Source organism: Mustela lutreola, chromosome 10 (assembly GCF_030435805.1).
Source record: "Mustela lutreola isolate mMusLut2 chromosome 10, mMusLut2.pri, whole genome shotgun sequence".
Lineage (NCBI taxonomy): Eukaryota > Metazoa > Chordata > Mammalia > Carnivora > Mustelidae > Mustela > Mustela lutreola.
In genome coordinates, this window is record NC_081299.1 from 100,102,267 (window position 1) to 100,124,027 (window position 21,761).

The following is a 21,761-nucleotide window of genomic DNA, read 5'->3' on the forward strand; positions in this document are numbered from 1 at the left end:
TCTCTCTCATGCCTCGGGTCTGTCAATTGGGGCTGCATCTAGCGTGGCCCTCAGAGCTGCTGTCTTTCCATTCCCATGTTGCTCCAGTTTGGGTCCTTATAACGTGTCCCCTGTCCTCTTGTAGAGGGCTCCCAATGGACCTCCCAGGTGTCTGTTCCAGTCTGCCTTTGGTACACTGCCCTCACCCCCCCCCCCCCGTGCTCCCCACAGGCCCCCCTCACTCCAGACTCCAGGTCTTTGCTCGTGCTCCTCCCTTCAGCTCTAGTCACCTGTCCAGTGCTCAGTGTCCCCTGTCCAGTGCTCCCCCTCAGTCATTTCTCAAAGGCCTCATTCAAATGTTGGCACTGCATGAAGCATTCCACTGATCCCTTTGGATGAACACGACATCACTCTCGAACCCCATGGCACTTGTTGGTACCTCTCTTTGGTTTCTTCTGTGCTTCCTTTAATTGCCGTTCTCACGTGGCCCACGTGGCTTTTAATGTACTCTAAATTTCGTAAAAGAAGATCAGGAGGCTGATTAACCTTTCTCTCCCCCATCCTCCAGTGCATGGGCTTCCTGCTCCATAGCTCTTTGTTGAATGAGTAATACCGTCTTATATTCGTCCAGTGTACCTCTGTGAGGTCTTAGCTGAACCTTCTTTTTTTCTTTGTAATGATTATACGGCCTGCTCTAGTAGAACCTTATTTGCGTTCAGATGGGATTTTGAAGCATGGCCATATGTGACTTCATTACACATTCTCTGCTGGCTGGGACTTGTTTAATGTGTACATTGCTGCATTTTCCTCACTTAGGGAAAGCTGGCACCATCTCTTCCTGCCAGACCTCCCAATGGCAGACGTGAAGAGACAAGGTTTTTCATTTGTTGCGTCCAATACTCCAGTTAGGCTCTGTGAGAGCTTACAAGTTTGACCTTCCGTGCACTCATCTCTAGCTTGCCTGTGGACAGGGACCGCGTGTGGAAATCCACAGCCCCCCCCGCCCCCAGTCTCTTTTAATGGCCTCGCAAGGACTCACAAAGAGGGTTTTGGTGTCCTTTGACAAGGCAAGCTGAAATACCATAAGCTCTCTGTTGCAGTATTTCTACCTGTACCAGTGGATTCAGGAACTGCCAATATTTATCTTACAAATGGCTCAGGTTGGAGAGTCGGATTGTTTGCTTCTAGGCAGCTCTGCGAGATGATAAAATTTGAGCCATAATAGAAACAGTTGCGAAAAATCCTTCTCAGATAGGCTGTACTCTGCGGGTCTTGATTTAGAATAATGTTGATGATAACCCAAGAAATAAAATCTACATATTTCCCATGGATATCATGAAGGGGTGGAAGAGGGTAGATAAATACAGTTTAGTCTTCATTAGCTTGTCTCTCTTAATGATGCCTCATGGTTGCCAGTAAGCACTTACTGAAATAAGCTTTGCAGGAATAGCTTACCTTGAAAAACTTGCCTGCCTTTCTTTCCTGTCCCCATCCACACTCTACGTGATAGAAGAAAGTTGAAGGCATTCACTTAGTTTCTCGAGTACTTCAAAGGGAGGGAAATGGGACTCTGGAAACTTCTTACCTCTTGCTTTCTTACTCCTGCTGCTGAAAAGTCACAGCAGTAGGATTCCAAGAGCACTTCCTCTTTGGATTTGGGGATAAAGTTCCTTTCACCTTTTTTGAATACAAATGTGTGAGATGTTAGAGTTGGTCTCACTTAAAATAGTAAAGGCTATAGGTCAGAAAAGGTTTTGAAGAAACTGGAAGTTATCTTTAACAATTCTGTTTCTCTTGTCTCTCCACTTCATACTGAGGATGTATACTATTTCCTCTGTTAGGCTCTCATTGTTTTTACTTTGCTGCCTGTCTGGTTCATGTTGCCCTTGGAGAATTTGAATTCTTTTTTTTTTTTTTTTGCTATTTATTTATTTATTTATTTTTTCATTGACATATAATGTGTTATTTGTTTCAGGAGTACAGTTCTGTGACTCATCATACACAATTCACAGCACTCACCATAGCACATACCCTCCCTCCCTAATGTCCATCACCCAGCCACCCCACCCCACCCCACCCCACCTACCTTCCTCCCCTCCAGCAACCCTCAGTTTGTTTCCTGAGATTAAGAGTCCCTAATGGTTTGTCTCCCTCCCTGTTTTCATCGGGTTTCATTTTCCCCTCAGATCCTCTGTCTTGTTTCTCAAATTTCTCCTATCAGTGAGATCAGATGATGATTGTCTTTCTCTGATCGACTTATTTCACGTAGCATCTATACCCTCTAGTTAGGGAATTGGAAGCTGTTTCTTCTTCCTACTAAGAGCAAGGGCAAAACCAATAGAAGGTGGTAACATCAACAGTGCAATTGAAAGCAGACCAGCCTAGTCCACCTTTGCCTTGACTTGGTAACATAGAGACCAGAGGCATCTGAGATCTGGTCCCTCATTTGCTAGCTCTTGTAACTTCTCTGAATCTCAGTTTTCTGTTTCAGTTCCTAGTTTCGTTAGGTCTGTGATAGGGGAGGTAGTATCCTGCTCTGAAGTGAGTTACGAACAGCACCTAGCTCAGTGCATGGTGTAAGAGACATGCGGTATGTTATTCCTGCTTATACTCTGTCCCAGCGTTATTGTTGAGAGATAGTTGCTGATGAATCAAAGTGAACGGTCACAAAATAAATGAGAAATGCTTACTTAATTTTAGCTGCCGTTATGGATTCTTTGATTAATTATTAGGTATTTTGTATTATTCCCCTCCTTCCATTAGTTTGTTACACATGCTTTCGTTTTTGTGGCTATTTTAGAGATTTGAGTATGCATTGTTGACTTAGTAATGTGTCTACTGGTGGTCCTTTTATCACTTCCAGAATCTTGAAAGAACTTAGAACACTGAAACTCCATTTATTCCACTCCCTTCTCTCACTTTTTTGTGCCGTTGATGTCATATATTTTAATTATGCCTCTATTTTAAGTTCCAGAAGGCATTAGTAATATTCAACTATGCAGTCAGTATCCAGTAGATTTACCACAAGTTATCCTTTACCACCACACCCCCCCCCCATTATCCTTTCTCTTGCTCTTTATGCTTCCTTATATTTCCATGATTCCATCTGGGATCATTTTCCTTCCATTTGAATAGTTCCCTTTAGTATTCCTTTTTGGTATTTCTTTAGTACTTTTTAAATTAATTCTCTTTCCCTTATTCAGAGTTGGTTGAACGCATATTTATTTTGCTTGCCTTTTAAGGAATTTTTTTTTCTGTATAGAGTTGTAGGTTGGCAGTTCTGTTCTTTCATTACTTTAAAGATGTCATTCCGTTGTCTCCCGAGCAGAGTCTGTTAAAAAAATCAGTTGTCAGTTGTGTTGTTTCTCCCTTCTCTGTCCTTTTAGAGTTCCATGATGTTCCTAGGTGTGGTTTTCTCTGTATGTACCTGTATGTACCTTGCGTAGGGTACATAGGACTTCTGGGATCTGTGGCATGATATCTTTAGTCAGTTTAATATCTTGGTCATTATTTCTTCAAAAGTTAATTTTGCCTAATTCTACCACATTCTTTCTTTCTCCTGGAGGATTCTCTCACACATGTATTTAACCTTTTAACTATTTCTATGTGTCTTGTATGCTATTTTCTGTACTTTTTGTCCTTTTTTTTGTACCCTGGACTTCAGTTTGAATAGCTTGTACTGACTTTTTTTCTACTACTTCTAATCTGCTCTCAAACCAATTTGAGCTCTTAATTTCAGAGACTCAATATATTTATGTTTCAGTTTGATTATTTCAAGAGATTTTAATTAAGGCGTGAAATCCCGTTACCTGTTTCTTTAGTAAATTAATCATAGTTATTGTAAAGTCCATACTGATCACACCAACATCTATTGTCTGTTTTTTTTTTTCTCTCTTTTGTATTCAGCCATTTGGTCCTGTCATCTGCAGTGTTGGTAAATTTTGGTTGGATACGGAAAAACTGTGGAGACTCTGCATGATGTCCTCTTTTTCCTAAAAAGATTTGCTTATTTTTTGATGGTCCAATAGAATAAGAGACGCTTACCATGATTCAATGAGGAATTAAGATGTTTTGAGCCTGGACTTCAGTGTTGATGAGAGCTAGTGTTTTCAGCTTTGCTCTCATTCCAAGGGCATGGCCCTACCGGGGTTGTAACCAAAAGCCTGGGGTGTTTACTATCATCTACCTTCCTTTGTAATGTCAGAATTCCAATTTTTGTCTCCCCAGTACTGGGAGATGGTTTAAAATTCTTAACCTTTTAACCTTTTACTATTTACTTTCTTCTTAGCTTCTCGACCACTTACCCAATCCCAGTCCGTTCCCTCCCAGTGTAACTTTCATAATATCAGTTTGCCTTCAGGAGAAAGCAGTGCAGCATGTCAGGCTTGCTTCTCTGCTGTTGCCTTTTTCTCTGGAGTCCTGACTTCTCAAACTATGACTTTCTAAAGGGTCCTTAACTTTACTTGTCTTCTGGACCCCATGAGGTGTTGGAAGGCTCTGGAGCTACGCTAACTTCTCTGGCCTCTATCACTTAAAAATTGGCAAATATTTCAAGAGAAAAAGCAGTGGGGCCCACCTTGGTGTTTTTCTGTGATCTTAGCACCTTGAGCCTGCATACCTTAATTACTCACAATGCATTCAATTAGCTGTTTCTTGTATTTTGTCCATCTTTTGTAGTTGTTTTCAGGGCTGAAGTTGATCTGATGCAAGCCACTCCATCGTAGCAGAAGGCGAAAGTCTCCTGGAAGAGGAAAGCTGAATTAGTGATCTCTTGAAATTTATACCTACTTACCTCTCCTCCTTCCAAAAAAATATTTGAGGCAATTTGCAATGAAATACATATACACATGCAAGAAAAACCTTAAAATAATGGTAAAAAAAAAAACAAAGTGCAAGGGTAGCAGGGAAGGCAGAGGAAGGTAAAATATAGAAATAGAGAAAGGGAATTATTAGAAATTTAGATTATGTATGGTTTCCATAGTTGACCATCATCTTTAGTACTAGTCTTGAAGCTAAGATACAAATGACTCATGAATTTTATTAAGTTGGGGAACAGGACTTGAAAGTTGGGATAGAAAAAAGGAGATAAAGTTAGCAGTAATGATTACATGGGTTTTTTGTTTGTTTTGTTTTGCTTTGGTTTTTTTTTTTTTTTTTTAAAGATTTTATTTATTCATTTGACAGACAGACATCACAAGTAGGCAGAGAGGAAGGTGGAGTGGGGGGTAGGGGATTAGGCTCCCCGCTGAGCAGGGAGCCTGACGCGGGGCTCCATCCCAGGACCCTGAGATCATGACCTGAGCCGAAGGTAGAGGCTTAACCCACTGAGTCACCCAGGTGCCCCTGTTCTGGGTGTTTTTTTGGTAGGCTTAGGGAATTTAAAAAAAAAAAAACAGGAGTTGGAGACTGTAGAAGATGCTGAGACTTATCTATAAGGGTCTAATCAGGGCATTGGGATGTGGTACTGGGCCACTTAGGAGTTGGGAGTGCTAATGCATTTGGCCTAGAAGCCTTCATACCACTGCACAGATGTGATATTAGAGTGTCCTTATTTTGTCTTGAGTTTCAGAGGTACTCTGGGGCTATGCTAACTGGCATGAATGTAGGAAATACCCACGTACTTCTTGTTTTCTGGGGAAAGGATGTACAGTGGTCCTTCAATAGGTACTTTTTTTTCTGGTACTAAAATTTTGAGGGCATTTTATCGTATGGATTCTTGTGGCCCCAATAGTATTTCTAAGGCTGATAAAGAAATGCTTTTCATGGAGCGCTCGGGAGGCTCAGTTGTTAAGGGTCTGCCTTCAGCTCAGGTCATGATCCCAGGGTCCTGGGATCAAGCCCCTTATCAGGCTCCCTGCTCAGTAGGAAACCTCCTTCTCCCTCTCCCACTCCCCCTGCTTGTGTTGCCTCTCTCGCTGTGGCTCTCTCTGTCAAATAAATAAATGAAATCTTAAAAAAAAAATGCTTTTCATATGAAGTTTTCTTTTTTTTTTTTTTTTTTTAAAGATTTTATTTATTTATTTGTCAGAGAGAGAGCGAGCGAGAGCGAGCACAGGCAGACAGAGTGGAAGGCAGAGTCAGAGGGAGAAGCAGGCCCCCTGCGGAGCAAGGAGCCCGATGTGGGACTCGATCCCAGGACACCGGGATCATGACCTGAGCCGAAGGCAGCTGCTTAACCAACTGAGCCACTCAGGCGTCCCCATATGAAGTTTTCTTATATTGACCCCTAAAAACAAATGAAACCACAATTTAAAATTGTTACTTAGAAAAGACATATTTATAGAGAGCTAAATTAATACAGTTCGCTTACCTTTAAGGGTCTGGAGCTCCTAATTTGAAATACTGGTATGATTTGGAAAACCAGAGGAAAATTTCGTTCTTGTTCCCCTCAGTTATCAACTGTTACAAGAGGTTTTGACCAAAATTGGCAATGGGTGGCTATGCAGATACTCTTCTTGATTTGAAAAGAGCCATATGCTTTAATATTTTACAAGTTCTATTTACTTAAAAATATTATTAGCTGTTATTTAGCAATATTAAGGGAAATCTGTGCTGAATACCAGACTGCTCATGGCAAGTTAAAATTCTGTTCCCAAAATTTTAAATCTTGATTTGTACGGATAAGGAGACATCTCTGTTCTGCATGCAAGACACTGCTTGGGTTTATATCTTTTTAGATTAGAATTTGATCTTTCAAGCATCTGTTCCTACCTGCTTTACTTTTCCCAGTGGCACGATAACATAGTCAGTTTTGGAGGGATTTTTGCAGGTTGAGTTGGAACATGGAGGCAGGAGCGCTCAGATGATCCCAGGAGAGATGTGGAAGGCTTCCTAGAGGAGGTGGCGCTGGAGCAGTTCCTTGTGGGGGCATGAGGGGCATCTCAGGAAGGGGACACAGAAGCAGGGGGCATGGGAAAGAAAGCAGGGCATTTCCAGAATGTGAAGGGCCATTCGTTTTGTTGGAGGGTAAACTTTAGAGGGTGGGGGAATGGGAGGAGGTGAGGGGGTTGCTGTGGGCCAGACTGTGAATGATCTTGTAGGTCTCTTATTCCATCATTAAGCAAATATTTACCGAACAAATGCTATGTACCAGGTCCCGTTCTAGGCACTGGCATTTAGCTGTGAACAAAGCAAATCAAAAGCACTGCTCTTGTAGAACTCACATTCTAGTAAGGAGAGATGGACAATATTTTAGTATATGTGCTGCCGAAGCGAGCACAGAGATGGACAATAATAGTAGAAATAAACAAATACCCATTAAGTGTATTAGTGATACGGGATAAGAAAATTTGGCCGTGCAAGAACGCACGTGCGCACGCACATGCATGCGTGTAGGAGGCTGACCCAGGAATAAAGGTGGGGAGGGGGCCTACAGGGGGAGTGTGCCACAACTCAGGGAATGTGTAAGGGCCCCGAGAGGGAAGTGGATCTGGTTTGTTCTAGAAATAGGGGGAAAGCATGGCTGGCTAGGGGATAGAGGAGCAGGAGGTTCTGGAAATAGAGGGCCGGGTCCTGTGAGGCCCCTGTGGGCTTGGGCTTTTTCCTGAGGTGGGCAGTTATTGGCGAGTGTGCAGCAGGGTGATGACATAATGGAGCTTAAGTGTTTAAAATAGCGCACTGGCTGCCATGTTGGGAGTGGAGGGCGCGAGCGGGAGCCAGAGGCCGGTTGGGAGGCTGTAATCATTCAGGTGAGAGGGATGTTGGCTCGAACTGGGGTGATCGTGTGGGGGGCTGCTGGGAAGATTGATTGTATCCTGGAGGTGATGAGGAGCCATTACAGACCTTGACCAGGGAACGGACATATGATTTGTGTGTTAAAAAGATGATTTTGGCAGCCATTTGGAGAAAGGATTACGGGGCTGAGACTAGGGGCTGGATCAGGTTCCAAAGCTCGGATCACTAAGAAGAGAGAGAGAGACCTTATGAAGGCCATAGGCTCCCGCCTCAGGGCGCTGTGAGCAGCTTGTTAACCCTGGTCGACTTCCTGACAAGGGGACAGGAATCGACAAGATTTACACATTAGGGAATTCCTTTGTCAACCTTGCCAAGAAAGCAGAGTGCAGGGCTTGTGATCAGGTTATTCTGGTACAGTCTGCAAAGCAGATAGCTAGCTACAGCTCGTTCCTGCGCAGGGTTCTGTGGTGAGGGTGCACAGTCTGGGGGTGGGGGTTACGGCTGTCTCCGCTTCACAGATGAGGAACATGGGCCCCAAGGAGGTTAAGCAGCAGGCCACACTGTTTCTGAAGGGTCTCCCCCCACGACAGTTCCTTCTGAAAGGTCTCTCAGGGAGATGCAGAATTGTCTGCTCATGGCTAAAATTAAACGGAAAAAAGAGATTGCGTATTTCCTTTGTGAACTCTGGTGAGGTCGGCTTCAGGGCCAGATAGCTGTGTTATTTCAGGCCCTGGGTTGCCAGTGACAGAAATTCACCAAAGGAATGTAAGTGGGCAGGAGAGAAATTGCAAGAAACTGAAATGTGTGCCCCTGTGTGTGTGTGAGTGGAATGATAAAATGGTGTGGCTGGATCCAGTGGCACGTGTGACGCTGTTGGGTCACTAGGTCACGTTCATTCCACCTCTCTGGTCCAGGTGCTGGCCTGGCTCTCTTCGCTCTAGATGGCATCCTCACCTAGTCAGGAGGGCTGCCCAAGTGCAGCTTCAGAGCAAATCATCACTCTCTCTTTTTTTTTAAATTGAAGTGTAATTGACAGAAAGTGTCAGATTTGTTTCGGGTGTGTATGGTGTGGTGATTCAACCTTTGTGTATATTGTAAAATGATCACCTCAGTAAATCTAGTTACCGTCTGTTAACACACAGAGTTAATGTAATACTATTGACTGTATTCCCCACATGTAGATCCCATGACATTTTTATTTTATAACTGGAAGTTTGTGCTTCTTGATCCCCTTCAGCCCTTTCACCTCCCCCAACTCCCCTCTGGGCAACCACTAGTCTGTTCTCAGTGTCTTGGAGTCTGGCTTTTGTTTGATTGCTTAGTTTTTTAGATTCCACGTATAAGTGAAATCATATGGTATTTGTCTTTTTCTGTCTGATTTCTTTGATTTAGCAGGATACTATCCCTCAAGGTCAGGTAGGTACCCAGAAGTGAGACTGCTGGATCATATGGTAGTTCTCTGTTTAATTTTTCTGAGGGACCTCAGTACTGTTTCCCCCAGTGGCTGTAGCAATTTACATTCCCACCAGCAGTGCACGAAGGGTCCTTTTCTGTACATCCTTGCCAACACTTATTTCTTCTCTTTTTGATAATACCCATTCTGACATATTTAAGATGATATCTGATTGTGGTTTTGATTTGCATTTCCCTGATATCAGGGATATTGACCATCTGTCTATATGATTTTCTTTAGAAAAATGTCTATGCAGATTTTGTACCCCTTTTTAAATCAGATTGTTTGGGCTTTTTTTGTTATTGTATGAGTCTTTTATATGTTTTGGATATTAACTCCTTATTGCATATATGATTTGCAAGTATCTTCTGTTCACTCTGTTGCCTTTCCATGTTGTTAGTGGTTATCTTTGTTGTGCAGGAGAATTTATTTTGATGTAGTCCCATTTGTGTATTTTTGCTTCTGTTGCCCATGCCTTTGAAGTCAGATCCTCCAAAAAACATCACTAAGGCCAATGTCAAGAAGCTTACCACCTATGTTTTCTTCCAGGAGCTTGGTGGTTTAATGCTTACATAAATGGATGTTGAATTTTGTCAAATGCTTTATCTGCATATATTGGGATGATCATATAATTTTTATGTTTCATTTTATTAATACAGTGTATCATATTGATTGATTTGTGGGTGTTGAACTAGCCTTGCTCCCTGGAATAAATTCCACTTGACGGTGGGGATCCATTTAACGTATTGTTGGTAGTATATAATGGTGTGTGTATGTGAATGCTGTGCGATCCATTTAATATATTGTTGAATTTAGTTGGCTAATGTTTTATTGAGGATTTTAGCATCTGTGTTCATCGGGATATTTGCCTGTAGTTTTCATTGTTTTTTATTGCGGTGGTGTCTGGTTTTGGTATTGGGGGAATGTTGACCTCATAAAATGAGTTTAGAAGGATTCCCTCCTCTTCAGTTTTTTGGAAGAGTTTGTGAAGGATAGGTATTAAAGCTTCTTTGACCAGAGAAGCCATCTGGTCATGGACTTTAATTTGTTAGGAAGTTTTTGATTACTGATTTAATCTCCGTACTAGTAATCAGTCCTTTGAGATTTTCTGTTTCCTCCTGATTCAATCTTAGAAGATTGAGTATTTCTAGGACTTGATCCATTTCTTCTAGGTTGTCCAATTCGTTGGCATATATTTGCTCACAATAGCCTCATTATCCTTTGTTCTATGGTATCAGTTGTAACTTCTCTTTCATTTCTTTTTTTTTTTTTTTAAAGATTTTATTTATTTACTTGAGAGAGAGACAGTGAGAGAGAGCATGAGCGAGGAGAAGGTCAGAGGGAGAAGCAGACTCTCCATGGAGCTGGGAGCCTGATGCGGGACTCGATCCCGGGATTCCGGGATCATGACCTGAGCCGAAGGCAGTCGTCCAACCAACTGAGCCACCCAGGCGCCCCTCTTTCATTTCTATTTATTTGATTCTTCTTTTTTCTTGGTGAGTCCAGCTGAAGACTTGTCAGCATTGTTTATTAAAGAATTTTGTTTATCTTCTCAAAGTTCTTAGCTTCATTGATTTTTTTTCTCTTTTTTGTCTTTATTCCATTTATTTCCACTTATGATTTATATTATTTCCTTCCATCTACTAATTTTGGGCTTCTTTTGTTCTCCTTTTTCTAGTTGCTTTAGGCATAAAGTTAGATTGCTTATTTGACATTTCTCCTATTTCTTGAGGCAGGCCTGCATTGCTATGAATTTACCTCTTAGAACCACTTTGTTGTATCCTGTCGATTTTGGTATACCATTTCTGTTTGTTTTTCTCTAGCTATTTTTTTTTCTCTTTTGATATCTTTGTTGAACCAGTGATGTTCAGTAGCATGTTGTTTAATCTCCATGTATTTGTGGGGTTTTTATTTAGTTTTCTTTTTGTAATTAATTTCTAGTTTCATAGCATTGTGGTTGGGAAAGATGCTCGACATGATTTATTTCAGTCTTTCTGAATTTATTGAGACTTGTTGCATGGCCTAACACGCGAGCTGTCCTGGAGAATATTCCACTTGCACAAGAGAAGAATGTGTATTTTACTGCTTTTGGGTGGAATGTTCTGTATATCTGTTAAGTCCAACTGGCCCAATAATCTGTTGTTTAAAGCTGATGTTCCGTACTGATTATCAGTCTAGGACATCTATCTACTGGGTAAGTGGGGTGTTAGAGCCCTCTCCTCTGATGGTATTGCTGTCAGTTTCCCTCTTTACATCTGTTAATATTTGCTTTAAATATTTTGGTGCTCCTATGTTGATTGCATAAAAATATATAAGTGTTACATCTTCTTGTTGGCTTGAACCGTTTATCATTATGTGGTGGCCCTTTTTGTTTATTACAGTCGTTGTTTTAAAGTTTATTTTGTGTGATGTGAGTATAGCTATACCAGCTTTCTTTTCATTTCCATTTGCATAGAATATTTTTTCCCATCCCTTTACCTTTAGTCTGTCTGTGCCCTAAAGTGGGTCTCTTGTAGGCAGTGTATAGATAAGACTTGTTTTTAAAAATTCACTCAACCACTCTGTGTGTTTTGATTGGAGAATTTAGTCCATTTACATTTATATTTATAGAGAGGCATGTACTTTTCCCCATTTCGTTCATTGTTTTCTGGCTGTTTTTGTAGTTCCTCTCTTCTGTTTTTCTCTTCCCTTGTGGTATGATTTCTTTATTTAGTGTTACATTCCTTTCTCATTTTCTTTTGTGTATTTACTGTAATTTTCTGCTTTGTAGTTACTTTGAGGTGCATATTTCCTGTCCTATGTATATAACAGTCTATTTGGATTGACAGCAACTTAAATATGAACACATTCCAAAACTCTACACTTTTACTACCCCCAGGGCCCACATTTTGGTTTTAATGTCATATTTTACCTCTTTTTATTTTATGCATTTATTAACTAATTATCATAATTTTAATTTTACTACTTCAGTCTTTCAACTTTTGTGGTAGCTTTATAAGTGGTTAATCCACTACTTTTATTATACATTTGCCTTTTCTAGTGAGATTTTTTACTTTTGTATGTTTTCTTGTTGTTAATTAGTGACATATCTTTTCAGTTTAAAGAAGTCCCTTTAACATTTTGTATGAAGCTTGTTTATGTGATAAACTCCTTTGGCTTTTGCTTATCTGGGAAACTCTACGTCTCCTTCAGTTCTGAACAATAACCATGCCAGGGAGAATATTCTTGGTCAGAAGTTTTTTCAGCATTTTAAATATGTCCCTCCACTCTCTTCTGGCCTGCAAAATTTCTGCTGAAAAATCTTCTGATAGCTTTATGAGGTTTCCCTTTTATGTGATAAGTTGCTTTCCTCTTACTGCTTTTAAGGTTCTCTCTTTAACTTTTGACATCTTAATTATAATATGTCTTGGTGTGGCTCTCTTTGGGTTTATTTTATTTGAAATTCTCTGTCTGTTTTTGTCTCCAGGTTAGGGAAGTTTTCAGCCATTATTTCTTCAAGTAAGTTTTCTGCCCCTTTTTCTGCCTCTCCTCCTTCTGGAACCCCTAAGATGTGAATGTGATTCCACTTGATAGTGTCCTATAGATCTCTTTTCCTCATTTTAAAAAAATTTTTAGTTGTGTTTTGTGTGTGGGGAGGAGGGGTTTGTTTTTTTTGTTTTTTTTTTTGGTTTTTTTTTGTTTGTTTGTTTTTTGTTTTTGCCACTCTGTCTGGGTGATTTCCAATGCTTTGTCTTCCAGTTCATTGAATCATTCTTCTGCATCATCCAGTCTGCTCTTAAGCCTGTATAGTGTATATTTCATTTCAGTTAATGTATTCTTCAGCTCTGCGACTTTTGCTTGGTTTCTTTTCTTTTCTTTTTTCTTATTTTTTAAGTGGGTTCCACACTGGGCCAACATTGGGCTTGAACTCATGATCCTGAGATCAAGACCTGAGCTGAGATCAAGAGTTCCATACTTAACCAACTTACCCAGGAACCTTGCTTGGTATTTTCTTAACTCTTACCTTTGTTGAACTTCTCACTGGGTTCATACATTGTTCTCCCAAGTTTGGCAAGCAGCTTTATGACCATTACTTTGAATATTTTATCAGGTAGATGACTATCTCCATATCATTAAGGTCTCTTTCTAAGGTTTTTTGGGTGTGTGTGTGTGTAACATATTTCTCTGTTTCTTTATTTTGCTTGACTTTCAGTTTGTTTCTGTGTATTAGGTGAAATGGCTACCTCTCTCAGTCTTGAAGGAGAGGCTTTGTGGATAATGATCCTTCTTGTTCAACCTTGCCCCAGCTCTTGGTTGTCTCTGGAACCTTTGTGATTGTCTAAGTAGCCTGATTTATTCTTGATATGTCCCTGTTGTTGAGGTTGTGCCAAGACCTGTCAGTGTTCCAAGGGGACGAATCTCATTTATCACCTAGTTTTAGGTTGATTAGAAGCCAGACCCTTAGGCAGCAGTTTTTAAAGTATGCAAATATATACCAGCCCTGTGGGACTGTAGCTGTAGACCCTACTGGCCTCCAGACCAGGAGATTTGCAGGTGTTCTCTGGGCAACAGTTGCAAAAATTGGGACTCTAAAGGAGCATATAATCTCATCAGGCTGTAGTGAGGCCAGTGGGGTACACGGGATGGTATCTCTTTGGGAGATACACAGGTAATTCCCAGGGAGTACCTTCATAGCCTCTAGATTTGTTGAAAACCAGAGGGTTGTCCCTCAGGCTGAAGCTTCTAGATAAGTAAATAGGGCTTTTTCATAGGAAGATGGTATGTGTGTTTCAGTCTGCTGTCTGTACAGTGCCCTGCAGGTGTTGGCCTGCTAAGAACTGTTTTTCTGATTCTTACAGTACCTTGGAGCTCAGGAACGCCAGCCCCCATGGCCACCAGGGCCAGGGGCTATGTGGTTCTGCCTCTCTGCTGACTTTAGCAGGGCAACTGGACATGTAGGGGCGGGGCGCACTCAATAACCCCATAAAGGCAGTGGAAAAATGCCCTCACTATGCATGCCTATGGGGTTTAGCAGTGCAGCAGGAGTGGGCCCTGTCTGCATGCCTGCTTTGGCCCACGTTCGGGATGGGGGAATGCCATGACCATGAGTGCTCACCAGCCCCAGGCAGGGGGTGAGGAGGTGTCATAACTGCTACCTACACTCACGGACTGGAGTAGAAGGCTAGGGAGAGAATGCTGTGATTGTCTCTGCTCACTTGCCCCTGCCAGGAAGCCAGGAATTGCTGCAGCCTCCCAAGATATGTAGCCTCAGCAAGGCGGCAGGATGTGCCATAACCATTCACCCCTGCCGGACCTGGTGAGGCAGTGGGAGGGTGCTTGTGCCCAAGCACCTAGTCTGCACTAGCAGGGTAAGTGGAGAGCTACAGATGGTGCCCCCCAGCGCCTCCAGCTCTGGAGAGAGCACAGACTGTCCCCTGCCCATGCCCCCAGACCAGCAGATGAATCTCCTTTACGTACAGTCTAGGTGCTTTTGAAATTGGTGCTTTTTTGCTAGGTTCTGCAGAAAGTGAGACTGCAGGTGATCCCTTTAAAAGGAGGATCTCAGTTTCCTATGGCAGTTGGGTTCCTTGGATGTCAACTCTGTTGGGTTTCTAAGCCAGATGTTTTTGGGAGCTTGTCTCTCTGATGCAGATCCCAAGGGCTGGAGGGCCTGATATGGGCCACTATGACCCCTCACTCCTCCAGGAGAAGTGTCTGTCCAGTGAGATCCTTCCCTCTGGTGGGTCACGGCAGTTGGGGGGGTGGTTGGCAGGACCTTGTCCCTGCCTCTCCCATCCATCTCAGTGCAGTCCTTTTTATCTTTTGTTGTGGGGAGCAGTTCATCTAGTTTTCAAATCTTTTTTCCAGAGGGAGATGATCCGTATGTATCTGTTGATTTCATGTGTCCTTGGCAGGAGGGGAGTTCAGTACTTTCCTACACAACCATCTTGGACTCTTTTTTTGCAAATCATCTTTATAGTACCCTGATTCGGGAGGAATTGAAAATTTCTCAGTAGCTTCAGCAAAAATGAGCCCAGAGGACCCCGAGTGACCTGGTTTTAGCCATGTCCATCCCTGGGACTGGGGCATTCAGGGTCAGCCCCAGCTGAGGAGCGGTTGAGGAACGCGTATGCCGCATGTTTGTCAGAAGTAGTAGGTGTGAGGTCATGGGCATTTTCCTGTTGGCACTGAGCTGCCTTAGGAAGAAAAAAGCAGCATGTTTCAGCCCTACTCCGCAAGAATATTTGGGGTTGGTTCTGTTGTCTGCAGGAAGAGATGTGACCCCAGGCCTGAGTTGTCACTCTATTTTTTTTTTTTTTAATATTTATTTATTTGACAGAGAGAGGGATCACAAGTAGGCAGAGAGGCAGGCAGAGAGAGGGGGGAAAGCAGGCTCTCCACTGAGCAGGGAGCCCGATGTGGGGCTTGATCCCAGGACCCTGATATCATGACCCGAGCCGAAGGCAGAGGCTTAACCCACTGAGCCACCCAGGTGCCCCTGTCACTCTATTTTTAAGGAGAGTGCTTTCAGGTACAATATCTTGTGTTTTGTTTTAAAGATTTTTTATTTACTTATTTGACAGACAGAGATCATAAGTAGGCAGAGAGAGAAAGGGGGAAGCAGGGTCCCCGCTGAGCAGAGAGACCGAGGCGGGGCTCGAGCCCACGACACTGAGTTCATGACCTGCGCTGAAGGCAGAGGCTTAACCCACTGAGCTATCCAGGCACCCCAGGTGCAGCATCTTTTCTACGAACTGCTCCTGGCCAGGCTGGCCCATAGCCCCATGCTCAGAGCACATGCTGGCCTTATTACCATTTCTCTCCTGTGGATGCTTTCCCTTTTCCAGGGAAGTGATAATGGGTGGAGGAAACAAGAGATGGCTTTTAAAAAGTGTTCACCTTCCTTTTTCTTTTCTATGCCAACCCAAATTATGATAAATGTTTTCATCATATTCTGGTACACACACCTCTTTGTGTACTTAAGATTTAATGAAAGAGTATTTACTCTTTACAAAATGCGGTGGGCTCTAATATTTCCTCTTCTTTTTCATTGTATTAACACACACACACATGCTGGTCACAACGGCTCTAAATTCATTTCACAACCACTAAATGGCAGCTCAGACTTTGAAAAAGAAATGAATTAAATCATTGAAAGACAAGCAACAATGGTATATTCGTTTGCTTGGGCTGCTGTAACAAAGACCCACTGACTGGGTGTCCTCAGCAGCAGAAATGTGCTTTCTCAGAGCTCCAAGGACGAGCAGTCCACTTGTCGGCGGGGTGGCTTCCTTGGCGGGGGGGGGGGGGGGGGCTGTCCTCTGCAGGCCTCCCTGCCAGCTCCTGGTCATTTGTGAGCCGTCTTTGATGTTCCTTAGCTTGTGGAGACTTCACCCCTATTCCTGCCTTCATCTTCACATGGCGTTCTCCTGCGTGCTTGTCTGTGTGCAGGCTTCCCCCCTTTTAAGGATACCAGTCATTGGATTAGGGTCCCACCCTCTTCTCGTATAACCTGACCCAATGCTGTCTAATAACCACTGATAACATCTGCAGGGACCCTGTTCCCCAGTCAGGTCACATGTTTAGGTACTAGGGGCTAGGACTTCTCCATATGAGTTTTGTTTTGGGGCAGGGGGAGCAGAACTCAACCCATAAGAAATGATAAAAATACAAAATTGAAAAGTCATAATAGAAGTTCCCAACTTACTGAGCTCTTATGACATGGCAGACTCTCCGCCAGGCATTTTATTCTATGAACTCAGTGAATCTTCCTTGTCCCATAGGAGAGTTGAGGAAGCCAAAGCAGAGAGAGGTCAGTCTCCCAGATTTAAACTCTCCTTCAGAGGGTATCCTTGAGGGTAAATCTGACATGGTACTTGCTCTTGCAACTAAACTTTTTGGGCAAATGCATCGATTTTGTGTGTGATTTCTGTATAAAACATAACTGATTCCCTTATAAAAATATAACCTCTTCATATCAGGAATGAGTGCTTCCCAGTCGTTCTAACGACTTCATGCTTGCTTTTCCTTTCGTTATAATTGTTAGCATAGTTTTGATTTTGTTCAGTTTTTTAAGAAGTGAGTATTTTTCAAAATTCCTATAATTTTTGAGTGGTTTTTTTTTTTTTTGTAAGATTTTATTCGAGACAGAGAGAGAGAGCATGGGTGTGCTTGGGACAGGCAGAGAGAGAATCTCAAGCAGACTCTGTGCTGTGTATAGAGTCAAGGCAGGGCTCCATCTTAGGACGTCTGAGATCATGACCTGAGCTAAAACCAAGAGTCAGATGCTCAACCAACTGAGCCACCCAGACGCCCCTTGAAAACTTTTTAAAGATTTTTTTTTTTTTTTTAGGGGTGCCTGGGTGGCTCAGTCGGTTAAACATCTGCCTTCAGCTCAAGTCACGATCCCAGAGTCCTGGGATTGAGCCCCATGTTGGGCTTCCTGGTCACTGTGGAGTCTGTTTCTCCCTCTGCCCCTCCCTCCTGCTTGTGCTCCCTCTCCGACTCTTTCAGATAAAAAAAAAAAAAATCTTTTTTAAAAAGATTATATTTATTTATTTGACAGAGAGAGAGAGAGATCACAAGTAGGCAGAGAGACAGGCAGAGAGAGGGGGGGAAGCAGGCTCCCCGCTGAGCAGAGAGCCCAATGTGGGGCTGGATCTCAGGACCCTGGGATCATGATCTGAGCCGAAGGCTTTAACCCACCGAGCCACCCAGGCGCCCCATTTTTCAGATAGATTTTTTTTAAATCTTAAAAAAAAATTTCCTTTTAAATTTATTTATCTTGAGAGAGAGGGAGAGAGAGTATACAGGCGCAGGAGAGGGGCATAGGAAGAGGAAGAGAGAAAACTCGAGCTGACTCCGTGCTGAGTGCAGAGCCTGATGTCAGCTGGATCTCACAACCCTGAGACCAAAATCTGAGCTGAACTCCAGAGTCACATGCTCAACCGACTGAGCCACCCAGGCTCCCTGAGTGATACTTCTTTTGACATAGCTTATGCCTGATGTTAATACTGAAGACATTAATTTAGAGAAACTTAGTGAATGTACCCTTATCCCAGTACAAGGAATATGTATGGAGTGTGGGTGTTCTATTTTCTGTTATGTTACTCAAATACAAAATAAAATGAATTTTTGACTTAAAAAAGTAAAACCAACTTGAGCCTTCTGGATTTCAGAATCCATGCTTTTCCTTGTCTGCCTTCGTGCTGTACCTCTTCATAGAACATCATGCAGGAGCCAGACAAGCTCATTTGGTCCAAATTGAAATGTTATGCACAGGTAATAAATATACTACAAAATCTCACTGAAGTTCATGGCAAAGGTGACCCCTTAAAGGACGCACAGGTGAGGGTCCCTAGGGCCCTATCGAAGGCCTGGGAGGTATGTGCTCTTGGGGCAAGGAGTGCCAGTAAACTCCTGGCTTTGTCCCCTGAACTCATCTTCCCCACAAACTGCCGCATTCCTAACAACGCCCAGCAACCAGCCAGACAAGGCACTGTCTCCCTTTGTGCTTCCCTATCCTCATTCTGAATTTAGATCAGGGCGAAGAGTAGAGAGAAGGAAATGAGCCAGAAAATAGAAAATTAATACTTGGTGGAGTCGTCATATTTTAATATTAATTTATAGGCAATGTCAGATAACCAGAGTTAAATCTTTTTATCAGCGGGCTGCTCTAGGGTTTAAAAATTGGCATCCATCATTGTAAATCAGGTCTCAGGAGCCCTGGGGAATGGTCTCTAGGGATGAGGGTTGATCTAGGGTGGGCAGAAATGTAAATACTTGATTAGCTGTGTCCTTTTCTTTCACACCAACCCTAAAATACTTCTACATCACACTGAGTGACAATGGTATGTTAAATAGTAACGGGAGGGAAGAAGCTATTCAGGTTCATGGTTAGCCTACTTTTAATACTTGTCTTCTTCCCTGTCAATCCTAGGAAACTGTTGTGCGAGAGGCACTCATTTCACGGTCGTATTCCTGGCTCATGGTTCTAGGGAGGGGCTTACCCTATTTCTACTGAGCCCCAGAAAGCACACCCTTTTTTCCCCAGCTGGCCAGATGTCCCTTTTTTTTTTTTTTTTTTTTTTTTTTTTTGCCATGAGCCTGTGAGCAGGAACACCCGCGGGTTTGACACATTGGTAGCAGGATGACCTTCCATGACTCAGGTCCCACCTCTTATCTCTTGTCATTGCAGCTCTTTGCCGAGGACGCGTGGTGAGAGTCCCCACAGGGAGCCTGGTGCGGGTGGTAGGCACTGAGCTGGTCATCCCCTGCAATGTCAGTGACTATGACGGCCCCAGCGAGCAGAACTTTGACTGGAGCTTCTCGTCTTCGGGGAGCAGCTTCGTGGAGCTTGCCAGCACCTGGGAGGCGGGCTTTGCAGCCCAGCTGTACCGTGAACGCCTGCAGCGGGGCGAGATCGCCCTGAGGAGGACTGCCAACGATGCTGTGGAGCTCCACATCAAGAACGTCCAGACCTCAGACGAGGGCCACTACAAATGTTCGACCCCCAGCACAGACGCCACCGTGCAGGGCAACTATGAGGACACAGTGCAGGTCAAAGGTACGTCCTCATGGAGGGATCATCACATCAGGGGCCAGACTTTGCTCAGTCACTCTGCTTTGTCAAGAAACTTACTAATATTCTGGGCCTCTGCCCCCCTCCTCTGTCCAGTGAACAGAAGTGTCTTACTTGACTGAAAGGAAAGGAAAGGCCAGGTCCCCTCTGAGGACCCTTTCTCTTCCCTGTGATTCTGAACCAACCGTGGCTGGGGTGGTGGCAGAGCCCCAGCTCTGAGCCAGGTTGCCTGCACTCAGTCTGATTGCTGGCTCTACCGCTTCTCACCAACTGGCCGCGGGCATGTTACGTGCCTCAGCTTCCTCCTCTGTGAAACAGGGCTTCCCTTAAAGGTTATGAGGACAACATGAGTTAGCATGTGTCAGGCCTCAGAGCAGTTCCATAGTAAGCATCCGTAAGGTCTGCACTCAGAAGGTGATGGTCATGACGATGTTTACTTTAATGGGGATATCAGATGCTTTGAAGCTCATGTCTGTCTTTGTGTGCTTCACAAAGGGCAGTTTGTTCTGGAATTTGTGGGGGGTTATAGGTAGAGAAAGAACGGTGTCATCACTGCTAGCTTATGATGGAATCCTACTAGCCTATTGGCCTGATTCTGCAGAGAATCTTGCCTTATATATATGGAAGGTTTGGGGTTTTGTGGGGGTTTTTTGTTTTTTTTTTGTTTTTTTTTTTTTTTAAAGATTTTATTTATTTATTTGACAGAGAGAAATCACAAGTAGGTAGAGAGGCAGGCAGAGAGAGAGAGGAGGAAGCAGGCTCCCCGCCGAGCAGAGAGCCCGACGCGGGACTCGATCCCAGGACCCTGAGATCATGACCCGAGCCGTTTTTTCCATTTTCTAAGTCCTTTTAGATTTATTCCCACATTCAGTTCTCTAACCCAGTGAAGAAGATCAGGCAGACTATTTCCCTGATTTACAAATGAGAAAATGAAAGAGCATAGGTTAATTACTTGGCCAAAAATCATATAGCTAATTGGTAAATGAGCAAGAACAAAGTAATTTGGGGTCAATAAAATAGAAGCCTGATTGTTGTTATTATTACTTAATGATGCATTTCTTTGTATCCTGCCTTATTCCAAAAAGCATTTATATCAGAATAGGGAGTGTAGGTAAAGATCGGGACAATAGAAGATGTACTTGATGATCTAAAAAGAAGGGGCTGATCACCAGACACATGAAGAAGTGTTCAACATCACTCAGCATCAGAGAAATACAAATCAAAACCTCAGTGATATACCACCTCACAGCAGTCAGAATGGCTAAAATTAACAAGTCACGAAACGACGACAGATGTTGGTAAGGGATACCCCTACACTGTTGGTGGGAATGCAAGCTGGTGCAGCAACTCTGGAAAACAGTAGGGAGGCTACTCAAAAATTTGAAAATAGAGTTACCCTATGACTCAGTGATCACACTACTGGATATTTACCCAAAGATACAAATGTAGTGATCCGAAGGGGCATGTGCACCCGGATGTTGATAGCAGCAATGTGCACAATTGCCAAACTATGGGAAAAGCCCAGATGTCCATCAACAGATGAATGGGTAAAGAAGAGGTGGTATAGATATACAATGGAATACTATGCAGCCATCAAACAATGATATCTTGCTTTTTTCAACCATGTGGCTAGAACTAGAGGTTTTTATGGTAAGCCAATTAAGAGAATCAGAGAAAGACAATTATCATATGATCTCAGTGACAGGAAGAATTTGAGAAATAAGACAGAGGATTATAGGGGAAGGGAGGGAAAAATGAAAAAAGATGAAAACAGAGAGGGAGACAAACCACAAGAGACTCTTAATCTCAGGAAACAAACTGAGGTTGCTAGAGTGGAGGGGGTGGGGAGGATAAGGTGGCTGGGTGGTGGACATGGGGGAGGTATGTGCTATGGTGAACACTGTGAATTTTGTAAGACTGATGATTCACAGACCTGTAGCCCTGAAACAAATAATACATTATATATTAAGAAAAAAATGAAAAAAATAAAAAGAAGGGGATGATCCTGGTATTTATCCCCCTCTGTAATGATGTACAGAACCCCGGCATGTCTTAGGGGCTGTTCCCTCCATTCAACTCAGGAGGGAATAAAAC

At 43.0% G+C, this 21,761-nt stretch overlaps 1 protein-coding gene across 1 annotated transcript in view; it reads left to right on the forward strand.

Moving 5' to 3' along the window:
* Window positions 1-21,761, forward strand: part of PTGFRN (prostaglandin F2 receptor inhibitor) — an 80,060-nt gene that overhangs the window by 19,267 nt on the left and 39,032 nt on the right. Inside the window, exon 2 of the mRNA XM_059135909.1 lies at window positions 19,284-19,652. Within this exon, the coding sequence (XP_058991892.1) occupies window positions 19,284-19,652 (369 nt within the window). The remainder of the gene's footprint in view (window positions 1-19,283; window positions 19,653-21,761) is intronic.